At 35.8% G+C, this 26,778-nt stretch overlaps 1 protein-coding gene across 3 annotated transcripts in view; it reads right to left on the bottom strand.

Annotated features, from left to right (window-relative positions):
- The window catches only part of LOC114025632 (vacuolar protein sorting-associated protein 13A-like), a 282,189-nt gene that overhangs the window by 141,664 nt on the left and 113,747 nt on the right, over positions 1-26,778 (bottom strand). For all 3 annotated transcript variants that reach the window (XM_027839097.1, XM_027839099.1, XM_027839098.1), the window contains exons 34-37: positions 24,626-24,773; positions 5,162-5,306; positions 3,296-3,423; positions 2,230-2,399 (exon numbers count right to left, since the gene is read on the bottom strand). In XM_027839097.1, coding sequence (XP_027694898.1) covers positions 2,230-2,399; positions 3,296-3,423; positions 5,162-5,306; positions 24,626-24,773 — 591 coding nt within the window. The remainder of the gene's footprint in view (positions 1-2,229; positions 2,400-3,295; positions 3,424-5,161; positions 5,307-24,625; positions 24,774-26,778) is intronic.

A 26,778-nucleotide genomic window follows, 5' to 3' on the forward strand; every position in this document is an offset into this window, starting at 1 on the left:
TTCACGAGTGAAGCTAAATTTTGAAAACACCTGGGAGCCTCCGACTCTCGCTCGACTCAGCGGCGACAGGGAAAGAGACAATCTGATATTTCTAAAGGAGAGATCTGACAACGCTACTTCCCCTGATGAAGAAGATTTAATGGCTTCCTCTGGTCTAGGCTAACATATAAATAGACCTTCATGAATAGGCTCCAGCTTAGCTTTCAAAGATAATGAATTTAATTTTCCTTCATGTATTCCACGTGCCACTCAAACTAGCCTTGTTTTCCTCACACCTGACACTTCATTTTCCAACCTCATACCTATTAACTGGCTATCTCCTATGCCTAAAATTCTCCTTCCTCATCTATACCTCTTGATTTCTTATCTTATTCCAAGGGTTTTTTCCCCAACAATCCACAATGCTAGTACCTTCCCTCTGAGATGACCTCCAATTTAATCTGTATGTATCTTGTATCTACATAGTTGTTTGCATTTTGTTTCCCCTTTAGAATGAAAGAAGTGGAAAGAGTGCTAAGCTTGGAGTCAGGGAGACTCATCTTCCTGAGTTCAAATCTGGCCTAAGACACTTACTAGCTGTGTGACCCTGGGAAAGTCACTTTGTCTTGTTTGCCTCAGTTTCCTCATTTATAAAATGGGCTAGAGAAGGACATGGCAAACCACTATAATAGCTTTGTCAAGAAAACAAAAATATCTATAGCAATTCTTTCTGTCATGGCAAAGTATTGGAAATGAGGGGATGTCCATCAATTGGGGAATGGCTGAACAAGTTGTGGTATATGAATGTAATGGAATACTATCGTGTTATAAGAAATGATAAACAGGCAGACTTCAGAAAAACTTGGAAAGACTTGTATGGACTGATGCTGAGTGAAGTGAGCAGAACCAGGAGAATATTGTACACAGTAACAGCCACGTTGTGTGATGACTAACTTTGATAAACTTAGCCTTTCTCAGCAATACAAGGATCTAAGACATCTCCAAAAATATCTCCAAGACATCTCATGATGGAAAATGCTATGCACATCCAGAGAAAAAACTATGGAGTTTGAATGCAGATTGAAGCATGCTATTTGCTCTTTTTTCCCTTCTGTTTTGCTTTGGTTCCTCTTTTTTATGGTTCCTCCTATTGGTTCTAACTCTTCCTTACAACACGACTAATGTGAAAATATGTTTAATAGGAATGTATACTTAGAGCCTACATCAGATTGCACACCGTCTTGTGGAGGGAGGCCAGGAGGGAGCGGGAAAAATTTAAAACTCAAATGCATTTGGAAGTGATTGCTGAAAACAAAAAATTAATTAAAAAAAAACCCCAAACAGGGTCAGAAAGGGTCAGACACAACTAAAATGACTGAACAACAACAAAGAAGATTGTTGCCATTCTTTGCAATCCCAGTGCGTAGCACAGTGCAGAGTACGTGGTAAGAGTTTAATAAATGCTTGTTCACTTCATACAATCATCCATGTTCACAATGCACTTATATACAATTCACAATATAATATTCATTCTCACTTTAGAGATTCCTTAGCTTTTTTTTTTTTTCAATTTTTTTTTCAAGGCTTAGTTCATTTGCCACTTCCTACAAAACGCCTATCCTGATCCCCCTAATTACTATTTCTCATAATCCCCTCCAAAGGTATTTTGTCCAGGACTATGTAATCGTTAGCACTGTAATCCTTCAGTATTCTTCTGACGATATCATCTGTACTCATAGGACTAATAAGACAAAGAAATGGGTAGTTCTTGTCATGATGAAAATTCTTTAGAGGCTCTCCACTGCATCTCATATACGTGATCTGAGAAGATAATAAGACTACTACACAGTTGCCTATCAATGGTTACCTAACATGACTTAATGAGGAAACTGTGTAGTACAGCTGACAGGTGTCAGAAAAACCCTGCTTTCATTTGCTGCCTCAGATTATTTACTAGTTGTATAACTGTGGAGTATAACAAACTTTCTTATCCTCAGTTTTACCATGTGTAAAATAAGTATAAAAATATACACAGAACCAATCTCTCAGGGCTGCTATGGATATGAAATGAGACCATGTTTGAAGTGCCCCCACATTTAAAATGATATAAAATGTAATTATCATTATTACTGTTGCTTGAGGTAATTATTTTACAAGTTGATTGAGAAGTGACATTTTATTAAAGATTTGTAACAGTTATAAATCTAGTATTGCCTAAGCATAAACTCAGAAAACTGTTACTATACATACTGTGGAGCTGCCTTCCGGATATGGCTCTGTTTATCTTCTAATATACAGTGTTTCAAGGAGAATGAAAAAAACACCGAGTCATCTGTCAACATTTTCCCCACAATTAAAATCTGTTCCAATTTAAACTCTGCAAGTTTCAACTGAGGATCTCGAACATCTATGAAGGAAGTCTATTTGAAAGAGAAATAAGCACAAATATTAACTTGCTCTCCCCTTTCCCCCCACCAAAAAAAACACTATTGTAATCAAAGTTAGTGTTCAATATATATGTGGAAATGAATGGGGAAAAAAAAGTTACATTTTAAAATTTATTACACTATAAATTATTGATTAAACTCTTTATTATATATAATCCCCTGGCTTTCTGTGATTTAAGGAAATGCAAACATTAATATTAGAGTATCAGAAATTTTTTTGCCTACTAATAATGGAAGCAATTAATTCAATTCAACAAAAATTTTAATAAAAACATGCTATGTTCAAAGTTTCATGCTAGGCATTTAAAATACAAAAATGAAAAAGGGGGAGGGGGGACCAGCTCCTATCCTAAACTTACTGGTATCTTCAGTTTTTCCCTAGATGCAATAGCTCCTTCCGTCTATCTACAAACCACACCTAGGTTTCCCCAGGCCCATAAATATCCTTCCCTTTTTCCTTCTATCCCATTTCATGTGTCTTTGAATTTATATATCCTTTTCAATGAAACTGCTCTCTCAAAGGTCACCAGTGACCTCCTAATCATCAAATACAATAACCCTTTTTTCAGTCACCCTCTTATCTTTGTTTTATTGACCCAACTGACCACAACCCTCTTTCCTAATCTTCGGATAATACATTTCTAAATTCAACTGCTCCTTCCATCTCTTTCACTGATTTCTCATAGTGACACATCAATGAGGGGTTCAACCAAATATCTGTTCTTATGCTCCTCTCTCTTTTCTATATCCTCTCCCTCAGTAATTTCATACATTCATATGCTTTTTCATAACTGGTCTAAAATCAGACACTAAAACTAATGCCACTGAAAGGTAACATGGATATTATTTTACCTGCTTCCACTACTTACATTTTTAGGATCTGGGCTATATACTGTTAAGGTCATATAGTCAGTTCTGAAATTGAGGTTTAATGTAGTCTTAATACGTGGTGCTTGTGAATGCATTTCTACCACTGCTGCTGTCACTAAAGTTGTTCCTTAGAGAAATTGGAGGCATTGAAAAACACGAGAATTAAAATAACAGAAAAGCACTTTTTTTAAAAAAGCTTTACCTTTTATAGTGACTTTAACAGATGAGAACATATAATATATGATAAAAACTTCATCAGAGACACCAGAGAAAACGGTGAGAAAAAAGATCTGATTTCACTAACATTCATTTTTACTTAATATTTTTTTAATAACATGCAGCAATATGGGAGTCAGCTGGAAAATTTACCCTCTCTCTATACACACACAAACACACACACACACACACACACACACACACACACACACATATAAAATACATATAATTTGTCATAAATGTACTGGTAGAAGTACTGAATAAATCAAAGCTTAAAATAAAATCATACAGTAACCCATGCTTGTCCCTGCAACGAAGGCCCATCTTTTTAATTCATCTAATAAGACAGTCAAACAACCTAGGCTCATGTGCTGTCTGACACATACTATTTTTATTACCTGGAGCAAGTCATCTCAAATAACTCTCTTTATAAAATGCGTAGCAGTGAAATGGTAGAGAAATTCCTCATAGCTCCCTACACTAAAAAAATTGCAAATTCATAAGAAAAAATTCTTCCTCCAAATATTCATGATCCAGAAAGCAAGATGCTTGTAGAGTCTACACATTTTTGCTCTCTTTCACTGTTGACCCATATTTTATAGCTGAGAGAACTGAGGCCTAGAAATGTTAAGTGACTTGCCTGAGGTTACAGGCAGTAAGTAGAAAAGCCAGAATCTTAACTTAGGTCCTTTGACTTTAGATCAAGCACACTTTCAACTGCACCACCACTTTAAATAAAAAAATAAGGACCAAAAACCATTCTGATGAGAAAATCTATATAACAAAAGTTTTTGTTTTGTTTTGTTTTTTAATAAATTTTCCCTTCTCTGTTTTGATCTTGAAAAGACAGAGAATTTTATATCTGATCTTGGAGACAAAAGGGAGCCAATGGAGTTTACTGAGGTGGGTGGTGGCGATGGCGATACAGTCAAATCTGTGCTTCAGGAAGATTATCTTGACAGTTGAGTGGAGGATGGACTGGACTGGGAAGAGATTTGAGGCAAGGAGACCAATATGAAGGTTATTACAATAGTCAAGATATGAGGTGATAAAGACATATACATGGAGAGTGGAAGTGTGTCAGAGGAGAAAAGTACACAAGGGAGTGCACAAAAGAGATGTAATAAATGTAAAATTAATAGACATTCATACCAGATTGGATATGAGAGGTGAGGGAGAGTAAGGAGTTAAGGTTGACACCTAGGTAACGAACCTGTGAGACTAGGGGGAAGGGGGTAGGCAAGGGGGAATGGTGGTGTTCTTGATACTAATAGGGAAGTTTGGTAGAGAAGAGGGTTTGGGAGGGGAAAAAATGAATTCAGTTTTAGACATATTGAGCGTAAGATACCTATTGGACATCCTGTTTGAGATATGCAATAGACAGGTAGAAATGTGAGACAAAGTCAGGTGAGAATAGATAAACAGATATGAGAATTATCATAGAAGGAAAAAGAAGCAAAAGTAACAAGAGAGAATTATGTCTATCCTTGACTATTTATAATAAAAATGGCATTGCAATATTTATACCAGATAATACTCAGCAGATATGCAAGTATTAATAAATTAATTCTCGCACACATTTTCTCAAAACTAATAAATAACTAACAACCATATGATTCTGTACTATTTCTTAAAGTTAAAAAACATACCTCCAGAAAGATGATGAGTTGTAGGGTCACTAACACCATTAGACACTTCTATGACTGCAGCTACTGAAGGATTAGTATCTGTAATCCATATATTTTCATGTAACATTTTAACTATCATAGTCATGTCTTCTTGACTTAGAATAAGCTGTTCCAAGTAAGCAGAAAACACAAAATTCTCATTTTGACACATCAATATTAGAAGAATTATTAAACCATTAGCATCCAGTTGTCCTCTACAACCGATTTTGAAAATTAATGAATATATACTGACTATACTTCTACATTTCCAAATGGTCACATAACCTACACTAAATTTTTAATAATGGAATATATGATTTCCACAAGGATGTCCTAATCTTACAGAAATTAAATGTTTAAATATATTCTAAAACTAAAAGCTATTTTTTAAAATTGTATTTTGTACACATTGTCACACTGTCACTTTACTATTTTAAAGCCTGCATTCTTTTTCTTTTTAATACAAAAATTTAACATGGAACAAAGCATATTATGAATGATTTAATTATGGTTTCTTGGAATAATATGTGAGGTACCAAGGGGTGATAAATGATTAAGCAATAATTATAACTATAAATATATAAAACAGTGAATTAAAACCTAGTCTGTATTAATGAAATTAATCATTGTAGTAATTTTATATTAACAGAACAATCCAGTATTGTAATAATAGTTGAAATCTGATATTATGTTATTGAATCAAGCAAAAATGAAGCTAGAATGTAAAGTCAATTAAAGACTTGAGTTTGTGGTATAGGAGAAAGAAAATTCAGCTTTCAATCTGCAGACACCTAGGTTTAAATTCCAGCTAACATTTAACAATTATATGTTCTTGGACAATTCCCATAATGCTCTGGGTCTCCATTTCCTCATCTGAACAATGGGGATACCACACTGTTGGTAAAACCATTTGAACACCTCTAAGTGTTATGCATGGACAACAAGGTGGCTCATTGGAAAGACTCATCTTCTTGATTTCAGATCTGGCCTCAGAAACTTAGTAGCTGTGTGATCCTAGGAAAATCACTTAACCCTGTTTGCTTCAGTCCCTAATCTGTAAAATTGAGCTAGAGAAGGAAATGGCAAACCACTCCACTAAATTTGCCAAGAAAACCCCAAATGGGATCATGAAGAGTTAGACATGATTGAATAACAACAACAAAAGTGTTTTGCAAATATAAATTATTGCTATTATCAAAGTCATATAAGGAGGTTGTCAAAGGAAGATATTTCAAGAGGGATCCAAGGAAATTGCTCTTTTAAAATGGGGAATTTAAATGTTTCCAAAAGAACAGAAAGAAGATATTACTATTAAAGTAAGAGGAAGAAGAGGAAAAAGAAAACCTTGTCTTCAGAAGCTTAGGCTAGCTGCTAGCATTTTGAACAATCTATAAATGGGCTCATTGGAGAATTATTCTATAAACTACTTAAAATGTCAAGCGTGTTCAAAACCTATGGTCCTGGGTCCGAGTGTGCTCACAAATTATAGCCACTATGAACTATGCTCAAATTCATGTTTGTTTACATGAAAGTATGTAAGTTAAAGAATAAGAGGGGGTGTGTGTGTGTGTGTGTGTGTGCTTCTCCTTGCAATTAACGGAGCAGAAAGCTTTTTGGATTTACAGGGAACTTAGTTTTGTAGGGTCTCTGAAATTTCTCAAAAGTCAGAGGGGTTAGATATATAGATGATCTCTAATGTTTCTTTCAGTTCTAAAATTTAAAATCCAATAATATACTTAATTGATCAAAATACTTCCAATGAGAATTCTGAATCTATAAGTAATTGTCCTAATGACCCCACTCCCTAATCTCATATTATATACATTAATAAACACAATAAATACAGAGACAAGTGTATTGGCAACATCTAACTACATTAACATATAGATTTCTTCAAACTCACAGGAAATCAAAGACATTTATATAAGACTTTGAGATTTATAAATATCACCATTTCTTATCTGTTTCCGCTTTTCCCCTTTCTTCACTTCCTCTCTACACAGTCATATAAAGTCAAATGAGCTTAATGAAAAATTTAATTAGCAAATGAATTATTTAGATTTCTTTATTCTTAGGAGGTAGCAATGGGGAGAATGACTAGACTTGTCAATGTATTAATATGTTCTAGTGACTTAAAAAAATTTTTTCCCATTTCCCAAAAAATTATTTTTAACATTTTTTTTTAATTTTGAGTTCCAAATTCTTTCCTTCTTCCCTTTCCCCCCTTGTAGAGAAGGCAAGCAATTTGATATAGGTTATTCATGTGCAGTTGGGCAAAATGTATTTCCATTTTAGTCATGTTGTAAAAGAAAACAGACCAAAAAAAAAAAAAAACCAAACCAAGAAATTTTTAAAAAAGTAAAAAATCAAGTTGGCTTTGATCTGCAGTCAGACTGCATCAGTTCTTTCACTGGAGGTAGATGGTATTTTTCATCACAAATCCTTCGGAATTGTCTTGCATCATAGTAATGCTCAGAATAGCTAAGTCATTCACAGCTGATCATCAAACAATACTGCTGTTACTGTATAGAATGTTCTCCTGGTTCTGCTCACTTCACTTTGCATCAGTTCATGTAAATCTTTCCAGGTTTTTCTGAAAGCATCCTGGCTCATCATTTCTTATATCACAATAGTATTCCAGCACAATCACATGCCACAATTTGTTGAATGGATGGGCATCCCTTCAATTTCCAGTTCTTTTCCACCACAAAAGGAGCCACTATAAATATTTTTGTACATAGAGGTCCTTCTTTTTTTATTTTTTAAATCTTTTTGGGATACAGACCTAGTAGTGGTATTACTGAGTCAAAAGGTACGCATATTTTATAGTCCCAATTGCTCTCCAGAATGGCTGAATCAGTTATATCTCTATCAATGGTACTTTAGTGTCTCAATTTTCCCACATCCCCTTCCAATTTGTCATTTTCTCTTTCTATCATATTAACCAGTCTGAAAGGTGTGAGGTGGTATCTCAAGAGTTATTTTAATCTGCATTTCTCAAATAAATAGTGACAACACATGTTTTCATATAGATAACTTGGATTTCTTCTTCTGAGAACTGCCTGTTCATATCCTTTGATCATTTAGCAACAGGGGAATGACTTGTATTCTTATAAATTTGACTCAGTTCTCTATAAATTTGAGAAATAAGGCCTTTATCAGATAAACATCCTATAAATTTTTTTTCTACAATTACAACTACTGTCTATTTCCCTACATCCTATTTTCCCCGTTTATCCTCTCACTCTCCTTTCACCCTATCTCTCTCTCCTCAAAAGGAATCTTCTTCACACCACCGTCTCCCCCAATCCACCCTCCCGTCTACCGGCCTCCCTTTCAAATCTTCTATTTCTCTGTAGGGTAAGATAAATTTCCATACCCAATTGAATGTGTATGTTATTCCTTTCTCGGAGCCAATTCCAGTGAGACTAAGGCTCAAGCACTGTCCACCCCTAACACTCCATCTTCCCCTTCGTTGTAAAAGCTCTTTCACGCCTCTTTTATGTGAGATAATTTACCCCATTTTCACTATCCCCTGGACTATACGGAAAGCTGAGAGATACAGAATCAACACTTTCAAATTGCGGTGAAAAGACAGACTTTGACAGTTCCTTGTACAGCATGGAGATCAAATCAGCCAATATTTAAAGAAATTAATTCAGTCTATTCACTAGAAGGTTAAACACTGAAAATGAAGCTTAAATACTTTGGCCACATAATGAAAAGACAGGACTCAATGGAAAAGACTCTGATGTTGGGAAAAACTGACAACAAAAGGAAAAGATGGCAGAGGATGAGATAGATAGCTGCATGAAAACAATGAACATGAATCTGGACAGACTTTGAGAGGTAGTGGAGGATAGAAGGGCCTGGTGTGCTACGGTCCATGGGTCACAAAGAGTCAGACACAAAGAATGACTGAATAACCACCACCACCACCTCTTACTTCCCTCATCTCCACCCCACAGTGGATCCCTCTTTCTCACTGCTTAATTTTTTTTTTAGATATCACCCCATCTATACTCAACTCACATCTGTGCCCTCTATCGATGTATACTGCTTCTAACAACCCTAAAAAAATCATAAAGTTCTCAGGAGTTACAAATGTCATCTTCCCAGCTAAGAATGTAAACAGTTTAGCCTTACTGAATCCCATATGAGTTCTCTTTCGTGTTTACCTTTTTATGCCTCTCTTGAGTCTTGGATTTGAAAGTCAAATTTTCTATGCAGCTTTGGTCTTTTCATCAGAAATGTTTGAAAGCCCTCATTTCATTAAATGTCTATTTTTGCCCCCAATGGATTAAACTCAGTTTTGCTGGATAGGAGACTTTTTTTTGGTTGTAATCCTAGCTTCTTTGCCCTCTGGATTATCATATTGCAAGACCTCTGGATCCTTTGATGTAGAAGGTGCTAAATCTTGTGTTATCCTGATTGTGACTCCAAGAAATTTGAACTATTTCTTTCTGGCTGCTTGAAATATTTTCTCCTTGACCTGGGAGCTCTGGAATTTGGCTACTAAAAATCCTGGGAGTTTTCATTTTGGGATCTCTTTCAAGAAATGATCAGTGGATTTCTTCAATTTCTATTTTACCATCTGGTTCTAAAATATCAGTACAGTTCTCTTGGATAATTTCTTGAAGGAGAGAGTCTATACTCTTTTTTTCCCCATGGGTTTCAGGTAGTCTAATAATTCTTAAATTATCTCTCCTTGATCTGTTTTCCAGGTTATTTGTTTCTTCAATAAGATATTTCACAAATACTATTTTTTTTATTCTTTTGACTGTGTTTTATTGTTTCTTGATGTCTCATGGAGTCATCAGCTTCCACCTACCCAATTCTAATTTTTAAGGAATTATTTTCTTCAGTGAGCTTTTGTACCACCTTTTCCATTTGGCCAATTCTGATTTACGTGCTATTTTCTTCAACTTTTTTTTGTGCCTCCTTACCAAACTGCTGACTCTTCATTCATTATTTTCTTGCATCACTCTCACTTCTTCCAATTTTTCCTCTACCTCTTTCATTTGATTTTTAAATTTCTTTTTGAACTCTTCTAGGAATTCTTTTGGGGCCTGACAAGAATCCACATTTTTCTTTGAGTCTTTGGATGTAGCTGTTGACACTGCTGTCGTCTTCCAAGTTCATGTTTTGATTTTCCCCGTCACTATAGTAACCTTCTATGATCAGGATCTTTTTGTTTTGTTTTTGCTCATTCTTCCAGCCTATTTCTTTACTTTTAGCTTTATGTGAAAGTTGGCCTCTGCTTCTGGGGTATGGAGGCACTTTCCCAAACTCAAGGTTTTCATGCTGCTTTTTTCAGAACTAGCTCTGGAGGGCCTGTAAGTTTTCAATTCTTCTAAGATGGTATGATCTGAGAGGTGTGGTCACTGCTGTCCTGTCCTGTACTCTGGTCTATGAGTGACCATGAGCACTCTTTTCTGCCCTGCAACTATGAGCAGGGCCCCTGTCCACCTGAAGTCACATGCCCTAGTATGCTAATGCTCCTCCTTGCCCTGGAACTGTGACCTGGAACCACATATGAGCAACACTATAGAGTTCTGCACCCAATACCAGCAAAAGGTTCCCTATAATCGCCTTCTGACCTCCTCTGTGTGTGGGCTGAGAGCTCTGGAAGCCACCAATTCCAATTCAATTGCCCATGTTGATTCAGTTGGTCCTGAGGCTTGCTGATGCCTTGCTGGGGTTTGGCCTGCACTGTAATGAACTTGACTCTCACTCCTCACCAATCTTCTAAGTTGTCTTGGGCTGGAAAATTTTTTCACCCTGTCCTTCTATTAGTCCTGCTGCTCCAAAATTCATTTTTTTAGGAGCTATTTTAAAGTTGTTAGAAAGGGAATTTGGAAGAACTCAAAAGAGTACCTGCCTTTTTTCTATCATCTTGGCTCTGTCTCTCCAAATGAAAATTTTAACATGTACATTATTTGTATGCAATGGTATAAAATCTTACAACAACCAAATGTATTTTTAAAAGACAAAGTAAAATAGAACTATAAGCAATTTGGCAAAGTGTTCCATATCTTAATAGGAGACACAGAAAAACACCAATATGAAAGTACAGTTAGGAAGAATTATCTGTGCTTCAAATAGCTATGAATCACCCCTCAAACTTAATACATATAAAATTGCATTATTGTTTCCCCACAAAAAAATCTGCTACTTCCAATTTCTGTGTTTCTGTAAATAACTACACTGCGTACACTTTACAAATACTGTATTGTAATTATGGTCAATCTTCAACTTTCCCAGGGGTAACGTTCTTAGAAAATGGCACAAAAGTAAAAATACACAAATACTGATAAAATAAATCTATGGGATACAGGGGATAACAAACCTAGGGCGACAAAAAACTGTAGTCTTTCACTAGATTGCTGAAAATGCACTTTTCTGCATAAAATTCTTTATATCAAAACATTGATTCTTATAATATGCATTTTTCATAACACATCAAATATAAAATAAACCATAAAACGTAGGCAATGCAAGTCTGGAATGGGATGGGCTGGGGCTGGAACTCTAAGATAAAAAAGAGAAAGAGGCAATACCTGACATCTCTAATCTCCCTTGTGCTAAGTGGTTAAACTGTTCCCTTGGGGTGAATCCCTCACCCCTAGGAAACCCTGCCTAACAACCTGCTACTTCTCCAGAAACTTGGAAGCCCAACAGCATAGCAGGGGTGTCACCAGGCTAAAACAAGGGAGGGGTGACCACCGTCTCACAAACTTAGCCATTTTTCCATTTTTTCAATTCCCTCACAACCCACTTTAGAGGCTACTTTAGCATCTTTTGGAGCAGATTCATGAACACCTATGAAAACTTCCCTCCTTTTTGTAGATACAAACTTGAGCATTCCATCACTCATTTTCTTTCTCTATTGACAAAACAGCTGCAAATATGAAAACGAGGTTACTAATAAAAATCATGCTAATTCTTAAAGTCATGAATGTTAAATGCACAAATGTTGACAACTGACTATATATAATTACATAATTAAAATAAGTAGCTTTAATGAATTAAGTTAAAATAATATAATCCTCAAAAGAATCGTGTGAGGTTAGTGGTGTCAGTATTTCCATTTTGCAGAAGAAAAAAATTGAGGCAGACTTACACAAGGGTCATACAAGTAGATAAGCATCAGAAGCCAAATTTGAACCCTGATCCTCCTGACTTCAGGCCACAACACAACCACTGACCTCTCTAAAGTATACATATGGAGGGGGGGAGAAAAGATGTTGGAGCAGAAGAAGCACTTAGCCTAGCTCTACAACATTCTTCTTCAAACAACTTTAAAATAATACCTAAAACTGAATTCTAGAATTGCAGAGCCAACAATGTGAGGGTGAAATTTTTTCAAGCCTAAGACAGCTTAGGAGACTGGAAGGAGAGTTATGTGATATATGCCAGAAAGAGACCTCAACATAAACATAAAGTTAAAAAAAATAGGGTAGGCAAATGAGTAAACAATAGAAAATGATCCTGACCTTTTATAAAAGGCTGCTAAGGTAATAGGGAAGATCAAGACATAAATTCAAAAGAAGGCAATGAAGTCAAAATAGTTACAAGTAAAGCCTCATATGAAAACAATGCAAAACAAAAGCAAAACGAAATTCCTAGAAATGCAAAAAATTATTTCAGAATCAAATAAGAATGGTAGAGGGAAAATTATGCAAAGAAATTAATAGCTTGGTCAAAGACACACACACACACACACACAAATGAAGAAAGTAACACCTTAAAAAACATAATTGGCCAAAGAGTAAGAGAGGTACAAGAATTCAATGATGAAAATAACTGCGTGAAGAGCAGAACTGGACAGACAGAAAAAGGGGTAGAAAAGCTCACTGAAGAAAAAATTCCTTGAAAATCAGAATGGGGCAAGTAGAAGTAAATGAGACATGAGATATCAAAAATCAATTAAGCAAAGTCCAAAGGAAAAAAAAAAAGAAATGTGAAATATCTCACTGGAAAGGCAAATGACCTGAAAAATAGATCAAGGAAAGGTAATTTAAGAATTACCCTTCTTGTTGCTCAATTGTTTAGTCCTGTTGAATCTTCATAAACCCACACAAAGTTTTCTGAGCAAAGATACTAGAGTGGCTTGCCATTTCTTTCTCCAGCTCATTTTACAAACAAGGAAACTAAGGCAAAGAGGGTGAAGTGACCTACCTCGGGTCACACAGCTAATAAGTGTCTGAGGCTGGATTTGAACTCAGGAAGACTCATCTTCCTGACAACAGGCCCAGGACTCCATTCACTGAGGCACCGAGCTGTCCGCTAATTATTACTGGACTACCTGAAAGCCAGGATGAAAAAAAAGAGTCTAGATATCATATTACAAAAACTTATCAAGGAAAACTGCCCCGATATCCTAGAACCAATGAATAAAGAATCCAGGAGTCACAACCTGAAAAAGATCCCAAAGTAAAAACTCTCAGGAATATTACAGGGAAATTTCAGAGGTCCTAGGTCAAATAATGCGGCACCACAGTCAGGACTCACAGAAGATTTAGCAGCTACCGTATCAAATGAGTGGAAGGCTTGGAATATGATATTCCAGAAATAAACGAGCTGGGATTAAAACAAAGAATAACTTATCCAGCAAAACCTAAGTATAATCCTTCAGGGGGCGGCGGGGACGGAAATGGATATTCAATGAAATAGAGAGCTTTTCAACATTCCTGATGAAAAGACCAGAGCTGAATAGAAAATCTGACTTTCAAATATAAGACTCAAGAGAAACACAAAAAGGCAAACAAGAAACAGAAATCAGGGGGGGGGGGGGGGACCAAGATGGCAGAGTGACAGCAGTTAACTTGCTTGAGCTCTCCCCCAAACCCCTCCAAATACCTGTAAAAAAAAATGGCTCTAAACAAATTCTGAAGCAGCAGAACCCACAAAAAGACAGAGTGAAACAAATTTCCAGCCCAAGATAAGCCGGATGGTTGATCAGAAAGGTATATCATGCTTGGCGGGGAGAGGAACGCAGTTCGGCATGGGAACGCAGGCCGCAGTGACCCTGCAGCAGGTCTCAGAGGACTGAATCGCAGGCAGCTGTGGTGGCTTCCAGACTTCTCAACCCATGAACATCAAAGACAACTTAGAAGGTCAGTGGGAAAAGTCTGTGACTGCAGTGAGAGAAGGAGCTAGGTCTCAGCCCAAGCCCCGAGCGCAGCCTCTGGGGCAGCAGTGGAGAGGAAACACCTCGCCCCTTATCATACCACCTTGGAAGAACTGAAAATTTACAGGTCCCTAAAAGTATCTCTGAAAACAGCTGTACAAACCCCCGAAGCTTGGGACAGTACATTCTCCACATTGGAAGCAGATTCTTAACTGAACAAAGAGTTTAAAACTCAAGTAATTGGTTGGGATCATGAGTAAGCAGCGCAAAAAGAGTCAGACTATATTATCTTACTTTGGTGATAAAGAAGATCAAAACATACCACCAGAAGAAGACAACAAAGTCAAAGGTCCTACATCCAAAGCCTCCAAGAAAAATATGAATTGGTCCCAAGCCTTGGAAGAGCTCAAAATGGATTTTGAGAAGCAAGTAAGAGAAGTAGAGGAAAAACTGGGAAGAGAAATGACAGCGATGCAAGAACATCATGAAAAACAAGTCAACAGCTTGCTAAAGGAGACCCAAAAAATACTGAAGAAAACAACACCTTAAAAAGTAGACTAACCCAAATGGCAAAAGAGATCCAAAAAGGCAATCAGGAGAAGAATGCCCTAAAAAGCAAAATTAGCCAAATGGAAAAGGAAGTCCAAAAGATTACTGAAGAAAATACTTCCTTAAAAATTAGAACGGAGCCATTGGAAGCTAGTGACTTTATGAGAAATCAAGACACTGTAAAACAAATCCAAAAGAATGAAAAAGTAGAAAACAAGGTGAAATATCTCATTGGAAAAATTTAACTGACCTGGAAAATAGATTCAGGAGAGAAAATTTAAAAATTATTGCACTATCCGAAAGCCATGATCAAAAAAAAGAGCCTAGACATCATCTCTCAAGAAATTATCAAGGAAAACTGCCCTGATATTTTAGAACCACAGGGCAAAACAGAAATTGAAAGAATCCACTGATCTCCTCCTGAAAGAGATCCCCAAAGGAAAACTCTTAGGAATATTGTAGCCAAATTCCAGAGTTCCCAGGTCAAGGAAAAAATATTACAAGCAGCCAGAAAGAAACAATTCAAGTATGGTGGAAACACAATCAGGATAATGCAAGATTTAGCAGCTTTTACATTAAGGGACCGCAGGGCATGGAATATAATATTCCCGAGGGCAAAGGAGATAGGATTACAACCAAGAATCACCTACCCAGCAAAACTGAGTATAATCCTTCAGGGGAAAAAATGGTCATTCAGTGAAATAGAGGACTTTCAAGCATTCTTGATGAAAAGACCAGAGCTGAATAGAAAATCTGACTTTCTGACTTTCCAATACAAGACTCTTCAAGTGGAACATGAAAAGGTAAACAGGAAAGAGAAATCATAAAGAGACTTATTAAGTTTGAACTGTTTACATTCCTGCATGAAAAGATGATATTTTTAACTCATTAGACCTTTGTCAGTATTAGGGTAGTTGGAGGGAAAAAAATTATATGTACATATATATAGATATAGATAGAGGGCACAGGGTGATTGAAAACGAAGGGATCATATCTGGAGAATAAAATTAAGGGGCGAGAAAGGATTATACTAGGAGAAGAAGAAAGGGAGAGGTAGAACAGGGTAAATTATCTCACAAAAAAAACAGAAAAGAAAAGGCTCTTACAGTGGAGGGGAAACGGAGGAAGGTGAGAGGGAAGGAGTGAATCTTATTCTCATAGGATTTGACTTAAGGAGGGAATAACATACACACTCAGTTGGGTATGGAAATCTATCTTAAACTACAGGAAAATGGGGGGGAAGGGGATAAGATAGCAGGGGGAGGATAGAGAAGAGGGCAGATTGGGAAAAGGGATAATCAGAAACAAATACTTCTGAGAAGGGACAGGATCAAAAGAAAGAATAGAATAAATGGGTGGGCAGGACAGGATTAAGGGAAATAGTTTTTCACAGCATGTCTACTATGGAAGTGTTTTGCATAACTGCACATGTATAACCTATATTGAGTTGCTTGCCTTTTCAATGAGGGTGGGAGGGGAGGGAGGAAGGGAGAAAATTTGGAACCCAAAGTTTGAAAAACACATGTTTAAAAAAAATGTTTTCACATGCAACTGGGAAATAAGAAATACAGGAAATGGGGTACAGAAATCTATCCTGCCCTACAGGAAAATAGAAGGGGAATAAGAGAAGGGTGTGAGAGATAGAAGGGAAGGCAGACTAGGGGGAAGGGTATTCAGAATGCATGTCATCTTGGGGTGGGGGGAGGGATGAAATGGGGTGAAAATGTGGAACTCAAAATCTTGTGGAAATACAAGTTGAAAACTAAAAATAAATAAATTTATTAGAAATAAATAAATAAATAATAATAATAATAATAATAAATAATAATAATAAATAAATTTATTAGAAATCATTAGGGACTAAACAAGATTAAACTGTTTACTATTCTATATGGGAAGATAAGTTTAAAAATTTAATCATTATTAGGGTGGTTAAAAAGATTCTTCTACATAGAAAGAGAGCATGGGAATGAGATGATTATGTCAGTATGATGTGTAAAAAAAAACAAAACAAAAAAACAGGTAAGAAAGAGGGATGTCCTGAGAGAAGGGGAACAGGAGAGGAAGAATGGAGAAAAACCATCTCACATAAAAGAGGCACATAAGAAAGAGTTTTTACAGTGCAAGGGGAAATGGATGAAGGGGTGGTCAACACCTGAAACTCACTCATATCCAAACTGACTCAAATGATGAAAATACATATGTGTGTATACACACACACATACACTCAGTTGGTAATAGAAATCTATGTTTCTCAACAGAAAAGTGGAAAAGAAAGGTGCCATAAGAAAGGGGAAGAAGTAATAAGGGGGAGAACATATAAAAGAAGGCAGTCATCTGAAGAAAAACTGACTTTAGAGGAAGAACAAGATAAAAAGTGTTAGAGAAGGATAAACAGAAGAAATTAGGATGGAGAAAAATACAGTTACTAATCATAACTGTGAATGCTAATGGGATGAACTCACCCATAGAAGGGAAGTAGATAACAGAATGTATTGGAAAGGACAATCCAACAACAGGTTGTTTACAAGAAACATACTTGAAACAGAGAGATACACACACTGACTCAAAATAAGGGGCTGGAGCTAAATCTACTATGTTTCAACTGAAGTAAAAAAGGCAGGGATAGAAATCATGATCTCAGACAAGGCAAAAGCAAAAATAAACTTAATTATAAAGATAAGCAGGAAAACTACTTTGCTAAAAGCAACATAGACAGTAAAGTAATATCAATACTGAATACATATGCACCAAATGTAGCAAAGTATAGCAGCCAAATTCTTAAAGTAAAAGGTAAATGAATTACAGGAGCAAATAGAGAGTAACACTCTACTAGTGGGTGAAATGACAATTCTACTTAAGTTAATTTACTTATTCAATGCCATACCAACCAACCAAGCAATCAAAGAATTATCACATAGAGCTAGAAAAAAATAACAGAGTTCATCTGGAAGAACAAAAAGTTAATCCAGGGAAGGGAATCAATGAAAAAGATGTGGTAGAAGGCAATCTGGCAGTACCAGATTTCAACCTACGTTACAAAGTGTTAATCATCCAAACAATACAGTACTGGCCAAGAAACAGAGATTAGGTACGCAATACACAGGAGTAAATGTCCACAGTAATCAAGTGTTTGATGAACCTGAAGATCCAAGGTTTGGGGGGTAAGAACTCACCATTTGACAAAAATTGCTGGGAAAAATGGAAAGCAGTTTGGCAGAAATGAGGCAGAGACCAACATCTCATACTATATACCAAGATGAGGTCAAAATGGGTAATGGGTTTAAACATAAAGGGTGATACCATAAGCAAATTAGGGGAGCGTGGAAATCTATGGATAAGGGAAGGGTTTGTGACCAAATAAGAGAGAAAGAGGATCATGGGAAGTCAAATGGACAATTTTGATTAATGAAATGTAAAAGCTTTTGGGTTTTTTTTGTTTTGTTTTGTTTTTGTTTTTGTTTTTTTTTGGTGAGGCAATTGGGGTTAAGTGACTTGCCCAAAGTCACACAGCTAGTGAGTGTTACATTTCTGAAAACAGATTTGAACGCAGGTCCTCCTCACTCCAGGACCAGTGCTCTATCCACTTCATCACCTAGCTGCCTGAAAAGCTTTTGCACAAGCAAAACTAATGCAGCCGAAACTAGAAGAGAAATGGGAAATTCAGAAAAATTTACATCAAGTTCCTCTAATAAAAGCATTGTTTCTCAAATATATAGAGAACTGAGCCAAATTTACTGAAATACAAACCATTCCCCAGTTGATATATGGTCAAAGGACATGAACAAGTAGTTCTCAAAAGAAGAACTTAAAGCTATCAATAGTCACATTAAACATGCTCTAAGTTACTATTGATTAGAGAAATGCAAATTAAAACAACTGAGATACCACTTCACACTTACCAAATTGTCTAACAGGACCAAAAAGAAAAATGACAAATGCTGGAGGGAACGTGGGAAAATTGGGACACTAACACACTGACAGGAGAGTTGTGAATTGGTCCAACCATTCTGGAGAAAAATTTGGGAATATACTCAAAGGGTTATAAAACTGTGCATTCCCTGTCACTCAGCAATACTACTACCAAGTCTTCATCCTAACAAGAGCAAAGATAAGGGGAAAAGACCTACTTGTACAAATTTGTACAAACTGTGCTCTTCAAGATGAATTTTGTTATTATTTTTTCCTAGCCCTATCTTTTGCTAGTTTAATAAACAATTTAATGGAATTATCATAAAGAGCAAATTTAGAATTAATTGTTCTTTGGATATTTAATAGAATTTGCTTGTGAATCTATCTGGTACTAGGTTTTTTTTTTCTTTACAAGTTTATTTAAGCTGGAGACCAGGAAGGGATCTAAGGAGTCACTTAATCTCACCCCTTCATTTTACGTATGAGGAAACTGAGACCCAGGGAGATCACGTGATGCATGAAATGTAATGTAATATTAATGAACTGTAAGAAATGGGGAAGACGCCGAATTCCGAGAGGCATGGGGAGACTGAGTTATAGAGTAAAGTGAAAGAAACTGGGAAAAAATACTCACAATGGCTGCAACAATGTAAATGGAAGGAACTAAAACCCGAAGTTGAACATCAAGTGTACAGACCATGTAGAATGCCCTGTGTAACTAGCTTGGCCAAGAAAAGATATTAGAAAATGCTCTTTTCTCTCTTCTTTGCATTGACAAGGAGCTATAGGTATAGGATGTTGCATATACTATTAAACTCAGATAATGTGTTGGCTAATTTTACTGAACAATTTTTTCCTCAGTGAATAATGGAGGAAGGGATTCATTTAAAAATCAAAGTGATATGACAATAAAAGACATCAATAAAATTTTTCAAATCAGAAAATATTACCATCTCCTGCAATGATCTTCTATTTCAATCCTTAGAGACTGAAATTATTTTCTTGAAATCAATTAAATTAGGGCACAGAGTAAAAAGCACTGATTCTGGGGTCAAAAGAACTGAGTGCAAATCCTACCCCTGAAACTTCAATACATGAACTTTAGGAAAATAATTTACCCTCCAACGGCTTCAGTATTCTTATCTGTAAAATGACAGGAATGGACTAAATAGCTTCTTAAGCTTCTTCTAGCCTAACCTTATGAAACTGCTCTTACAGATTAAATTATTTAGAAGCTCAGAGTTACCAAATGCTACAGTTTTATTTATTTAAATGAAAAATCCAAGATCCATCAATGTACAGTGAAAAAATCATGGTATCTGGACCCAGAAGATTCACGCTTAAAGTCTGACTCAGCTACTTAACCTTTTCTGCACTTTACTTTCCCTGTTTAAAAATGGCAATAATGTCGCAGCTAGGTCGCACAGTGAACAGAGTACCAGCCCTGGAGTCAGGAGGACCCGAATTCAAACCCAGACTCAGACACTTGACATGAGCTGTGTGACCCTAGGCAAGTCACTTAATCACAATTGCCTCAACAAAACAAAGCAAAAAAAAGTAAAAATGGAAATAAGAATATTCACCTAATATACCTTATTAGATTGACACGAGGATCAAAAGGAAATAAAATTCATGAAAGTGCTTTGTGAACCCGAAAGTGTAATTCTATAGATATATGCAAGTATTTACAAATGTGAAGAGGTATTACTAAACTGGAATGCTCATAAGAAAATAGCAACAGTTATAGAAATAATAAAATAGATAATAATGTCATCTGATCATCTGTCACCCAGTAATACTGGGAAGTATTTCATTAAGATTTGATTTCCTTATCTATAAAATGAGGATAACAACATTTGTGCTATCTACATCAAAGTGAGGAAAGTACTTTGTAAATATTAAAGTGAAATGTGAGCAATTATTATTGATCTATTCCCAAATTGTCTTCCTTACTGTGGTTTAGTTGTTGCTTAGTTCCTGAATTCCAAAAGACATCAGATGTAAAGTTAAAGTTAAGAATTACATTTAAAAAACTACTAACAGCAGGATACAAAAACACTGACACTTCCAGCTCTCAAGTACCATGTCTATATTCTCTCAACTTACAATATTGATTCTTGTTAGGATCTCAAGAACATGGCAGGCAGTCACTCAAACAGCAGAGATACGAAGGCAAAAGTGAAACAATTCTTTCCCTCTGAGTTTATAATGTAGCCAGAGAAGGCCAAGAAGTTGAGAAGAATAAACAAGTAAGAGATAACAAAATATACAAAACTGATACAAGATAATTTGGAAGGGGGGGCACTAACAGGTGGAAGAATCAAGAGCAGTTTAATGCAGTTTAATGTAATAATGCTTGAGATAAGCCATGAAGGAAACTGTGTAGTAAAAGAGGTAGAGTTTTTGAAGAAGTACTTTCTGGTTAGAAAGGCATGAAGATAAAAGAAGGAGTGACACATTGTGAGAACATGCTCATTAATGAATGCACTGTTGGCAGAGCTGATCTAGACATTCTGGAAAGCAATTTGGACCTATGCCCGACTCAGCAATACCAGTACTAGGTATATAACCCAAAGATATTAAAGAACAAGGAAAAAGCTTCATTAAAATAACTCTTTTTTGGGGAACAAAACTTGAAACAAAGGGGGTGGCCATCAAGTGAGAAATGTCTGAATGTTGAAAAGACAATCAACTTTAAAAAACTTAAGAATTCCAATGAATGCAATAATCGATCACAATTTCATAGGGCTCAAGATGAAACATGCTAACCATTTCCTAACAGAAAGCTGATAGGCTTGAAACATACATTTTTTAGACAATGACAATGCAGGAATTTGTATTGCTGAACTATGCACAGTTGTTACTGGGTTTTTGTTTTGGTTTTTGGGGGTTTTCTTCCCCTTCTTCTCTGTTGACTATAATGACTGAGATGTTTAAAACAATGCTAAACCATGAAGCAATGTCTCTTTACATACACTTACCAACTTTTCAACTTACAAAACAAAAGCATTCTCTACCTGACAGAATTTTTAAAAACTGATTATATCAACAGGATTTTTCAAATTATGAATGTAGGTTAAAGAGGAGAGGTGTGGGAAGGGATCAAGTAACAAATTACTCTCTGATTAGTCAAGTATTTAAATTTCTTTGTTTGCTATGTTTGTGTGATTTAAAGATGTACACTGTTTCTACTACTGGAATCACTTAAGGGTCCTTTTATTTGTATGCCTATCTTGAAACAATTTTATTTTTTTCTTACTGTATTTTCTTACATGACCTGGTCAACTCATTTAACCTCTTCAATCTAATTTCCTCGCCTATCACAAGAAGGTCACACTCCATGATCTCCAAGGTTCCTTCCAATGACAAATCATTATGCCTCAGCCCTTAAGAATTAAGGCCTCTAGATTTTATACATTTTCATAGGTACCCATGATCAAAAAACATAATCGAGTAGTGCTCCAAATTTCTAGTGATGAAATTTTTCTATATTTATCTAGACTCCCTATTGCCTCTCAGTTAAAATACAAATTCCTCTCATTTAGCATTTCTAAAGCTTTTTGAAATCTGGTTACAACCATTTTTTCAGATATATTTCACTCTACTCCGTCTCAAACATCCTATGTTCAAGCTGACTAACTTACATGTTGTTTCTGGTATAAAATATTTTCTCATGCCTCTTCAATCTTTCCACAGACTGACTCCTACGCCTGGAATGATCTCTCTCCTTACTTCCACATTCTGTGATCTTCAGATGTCTTTAAGCATCTTAACTGTTGCCTCCTATATGTGAAACCTTTCTTCCTCCCTTCCCCTCACTCCCACAGAAACAGCTCCTCAAGAGACAGCTAGGTGGCCCAGTGAAAAGAGCTCTAGAGTCAGGAAGACCTGACTTCAAATTTGGCCTCAGACACTTACTGGCTGTGTGACCGTGGGCAAGTCACTTAACCCAGTTTGCCTCAGTTTCCTCATCTGTAAAACGAGCTGGAGAAGGAAATGGCAAACCACTCCAGTATCTTTGCCAAGAAAATTTCAAACAGGGTTATGAAGAGTCAGACATGATTTAACAACAATACACCAAGCTATGTACATGTTGTTTGTTGTTTTCTAAAGTGGAATATTAAGTCCTTGAAGACAGAATGTCTCCTTGTTGTCTCTGTATCCCCACTGCCTAGATAAAGACTTACACAGTAAGGAGTTAATAGATGCTTACTGAATTGAATATAGATTTAGAAATGGCTTCTCTCCATGTACAGGGATCTCCCAAATCTATTAAGGATACTTAAATCAAAATCTTAAGATTTACTCTGCTAATTTCTATTAGGTATGATATTCCTCTTCTCAATGGCTAGGAAATCCCAACATCCAGCTCACCTAACCCCTAGGATTAGAAACAAAGTTTAGGAAATGCCTTTCTCTTGTAAACTATGAGTGTTCTCATTCACACTCAGTCCTACTCCCTTTCCCATGGCCTAAGTCACCTATACCTGGCCTCTTTCTCTTGTTTCCTCTAGAACTAACATTTTATTGTTAAAATTAACTTATTTTTTTAAGTCTTCCTTTCACATTGCTTCCACCTCCTGACAATAATTTCACCATGGTTCTCCCCTGAAGATATTACATCCTTAACATCTTCAAAGCTATGCCTCCTCACATAGGCCACAGATCACAGAACTTCATTGTTCCTTTTGCCACTTCCAGAATCTACTTCCATTCACCTCATTCAATAACTCCCGCTCTGAAGTTCATGTCATTCAATTCCTGAGCCCTACTGCTATTTTCCCACTTTCCTCCTTGACTAGAGTATATGGCTCACAGTCCTTTTCTCCTACACAATGCATGCCATCATTTTTGATGATAAATATTTACATTCCTCTAATAATAATCAAACTCCTGTTCATCAACCAAACCCTGCTTACTTCTATCTCAGCAATCCACAGGAATGATTACCTTAAAATCACCTGAAAGTGGTCGATCTCTAAGATTCATAACTCAGAAATTCCCTCTCTAAGCACTATGTACTATCTTTATACCGTTCACGCAGTGTCACTCATCCTGAACATCATTATGATCTTTTTCCTTTATTCTTTCCTTTTCTACCAATCTATCACCCATATTCTAGCTTCACTTCCCTCCATTTTTCCTTCCATTCAATACAACACAGTATGAGGCAGTCTAGCATAAGAGATAAATTACTAGACTTGGAGTCCGTAAGAATTTGGTTCAAATCTCAAATCTGATACTTACTAAGGGTATGAAAAAAGAATCATCACTTAACCTGTTTAAGTTCCAATTTTCTCATATGTAAAATAAGATTAATAATACCCATGCTAATTACAAAGCTGCTATATGGGAAAGTATTAGATACGTTATCAAATACTTTGCCAAAATCTAAATCAATCTAGATATCTAGAGCACACCCGGGATGTAACAGTCTAGTAATCATAGTAAGAAAGGAAATGATGGTTAATCTGGAAAGAACTGTCCTTAATAAAAGCTGCCTTATTTTTGTGTTCAACACTCCATTTCCTAAATGTTCACAAACAATGTCTTTAATAATGTTAGATGGCTTTGCCACTAATACAGTTTGCAGAAAAATATTAAAAACATATTTGTTAAATATATTTTATATAGTAATATGTGTATATACACAAATATACACGGTAGCTTTTCAATCACATCACTGAGAAATACCACTGACAAAAAAATTCAGTTATTCATGTATGCCTATAGAAACATATAAAGTTTTAAAATGTAAACATTGTCATATGCATATAATCAATAAAAGATTTGGATGTTATTAAGAAAATCATTAAGAAATATTGTGTTTATCTATACAAGAAATCATTTACCTCCATTGGTTTAAGCTGAGCATCAAGGTTGATAGCAGGAATTTCTCGGTACCATTCCCAGGATAAATTTCGCTGAACATTAACCTCAAGATTTATTGGTTGCATTATATCGAGTACTTCAGGAAATCGGCCTTCAATAAACTGAGACCTGTGATTAATAAAAGGTCGTTCTGAGTTGTTTTATAAACGATGAAATAATTTAAAAGTTAATAACAGGATAAACATCAATATAAATGTCTATTTTCACATACATACAACAGAAATGTACAGATAGATACAGAGAGAGAATATTTTTTATATTTGTGTCTAGAAAAAGAAAATGAAATAGGATTTTCATTTTATGGTGAGATGTATATAGATACATAATGAACATATTTATATACATATATAATTTATGAAGTACATAACTGAATGCACTGAATGTTTTAAAATATTTTGGGAATGTTTTAAAGAGAGGTTACACTCAACTACTCCTAATAATGGATATAAGGCATGGATAAAGAGAGTAATTCATTCACAGCAATTCAGGTAACAAGTAGCACAAATTATTGATTTCAATTTCATTTCTCTTGTTTAAGTTGAGACAGCTAGGTTGTGCAGTGGACACAGCACTGGGCCTGGGGTCAGAAGACCCAAGTTCAAATTCAGCCTTAGACACTTACTAGCTATCTAACCCTGTTTTCCACAGTTTCTTCACCTGTAAAATGGGCTAAAGAAGGAAATGGCAAACCACTCCAGTATCTTTGCCAAGAAAACACCAAAAATGGGGTCACCAAGAGTCAAACACAACTGAAATGGCTGAATAACAACAAGAGGTCTTAATAATCCCTGACATATAGCTACTAAAACCATCTAGCAGCTCTTTATTACAAAGATTTAGGTTATGGATTAAATCCCTTGAAATTTCACCAATATATATACTAAAAGCTTTATTTAATAGCCTATGATATGTATATTTTCCTCTGTCTCACAATACAGGTGAAATCTATACTGTAAAGTAAAATTGTTAAATGCACGTCATCAACTCTACTATCCACCTATTCTGAGCCCTGCTTTCCTCTTCTAAATTAACCAGAAAACAAAAATCATATAATTATGTCAATGAATGAAAAAACCCTTTTGTAAAATACAATTATGATTTCTATTTTTAAAAAAAGGAATAAATGAACTCTTCCTTAACAAGATAAATAGTCTTTTCATCAACAAAATGCAGAAAAGCAGGAATATTGGACAAATCTTTTATTGACCAAAATGCAATAAAAATTATATTACTAAAGGGCCACTGAAGAAAGGATTAAAAATTAGCTTGAAACTAAAAAAGTCATTTCTGCAGAATTGGTGGGTTGATGAAAAAAAACATAGACCTGACAGATTTCATTAAAAATAATGACAACAACATGATGACATACCAAAAATTTTAGAAGGCAATCAAAAGAGTCTTTGAGGAAAAAAAATATACCTTTAAACACTTTCATCAAGAGAACGAACAAATAAATTGGCCATATAACTAAAAAAACACTTTAGAAAACCAACTAACTAAGAAACCCCAAAGTTAGAGGGTATGAAATAATTCCAAATAATATCAAACCAAATATTTGAAAAAAAGCACTTAGCACAGTGCGTGGATCATAGTAGGCACTATATAAATGCTTACTCCTTCTCCTTCTACACAAATCATTAGCATTTCTGTGTATTACCAACCAAATTCAGTATGAAAGTGTGAGAGGTAAGAAACCATTATATTTGCATATAAAGAAATTGAAAGAAAAGGTAGCTCTAGGTCAGAGGTTCTAGAACCAGCTAAAAGTGGATGAAACTGGTTATTCAGTTAAAGAGGCTCAAAGTAGGACAAAGGTTAAGCTTTACTTAGAGTGTGCATGCATAATGGGCTCATTAATACTAACTTCTCGACCTAGAGGGGAGCAATCTCACAAAACTAGGGACGCTTCATATGTTAACAGGAGGAATGACATAGTAAGGAGTAATATGAAGTGGGAGTATGAGGAAGATTGTAACCCAGAAGAGCAGGGACCAATCCGGGCTCTGAAGGGAGGAACAAAAAGGAACTAACTGCATAAAAGGCTTGCCCTGGCTTCTGTTGGGGGCGGGGTGTGTGTGTGTGTGTGTGTGTGTGTGTGTGTGTGTGTGTGTGT

Source organism: Vombatus ursinus, unplaced genomic scaffold (genome assembly GCF_900497805.2).
Source record: "Vombatus ursinus unplaced genomic scaffold, bare-nosed wombat genome assembly UNPS02014832.1, whole genome shotgun sequence".
NCBI lineage: Eukaryota > Metazoa > Chordata > Mammalia > Diprotodontia > Vombatidae > Vombatus > Vombatus ursinus.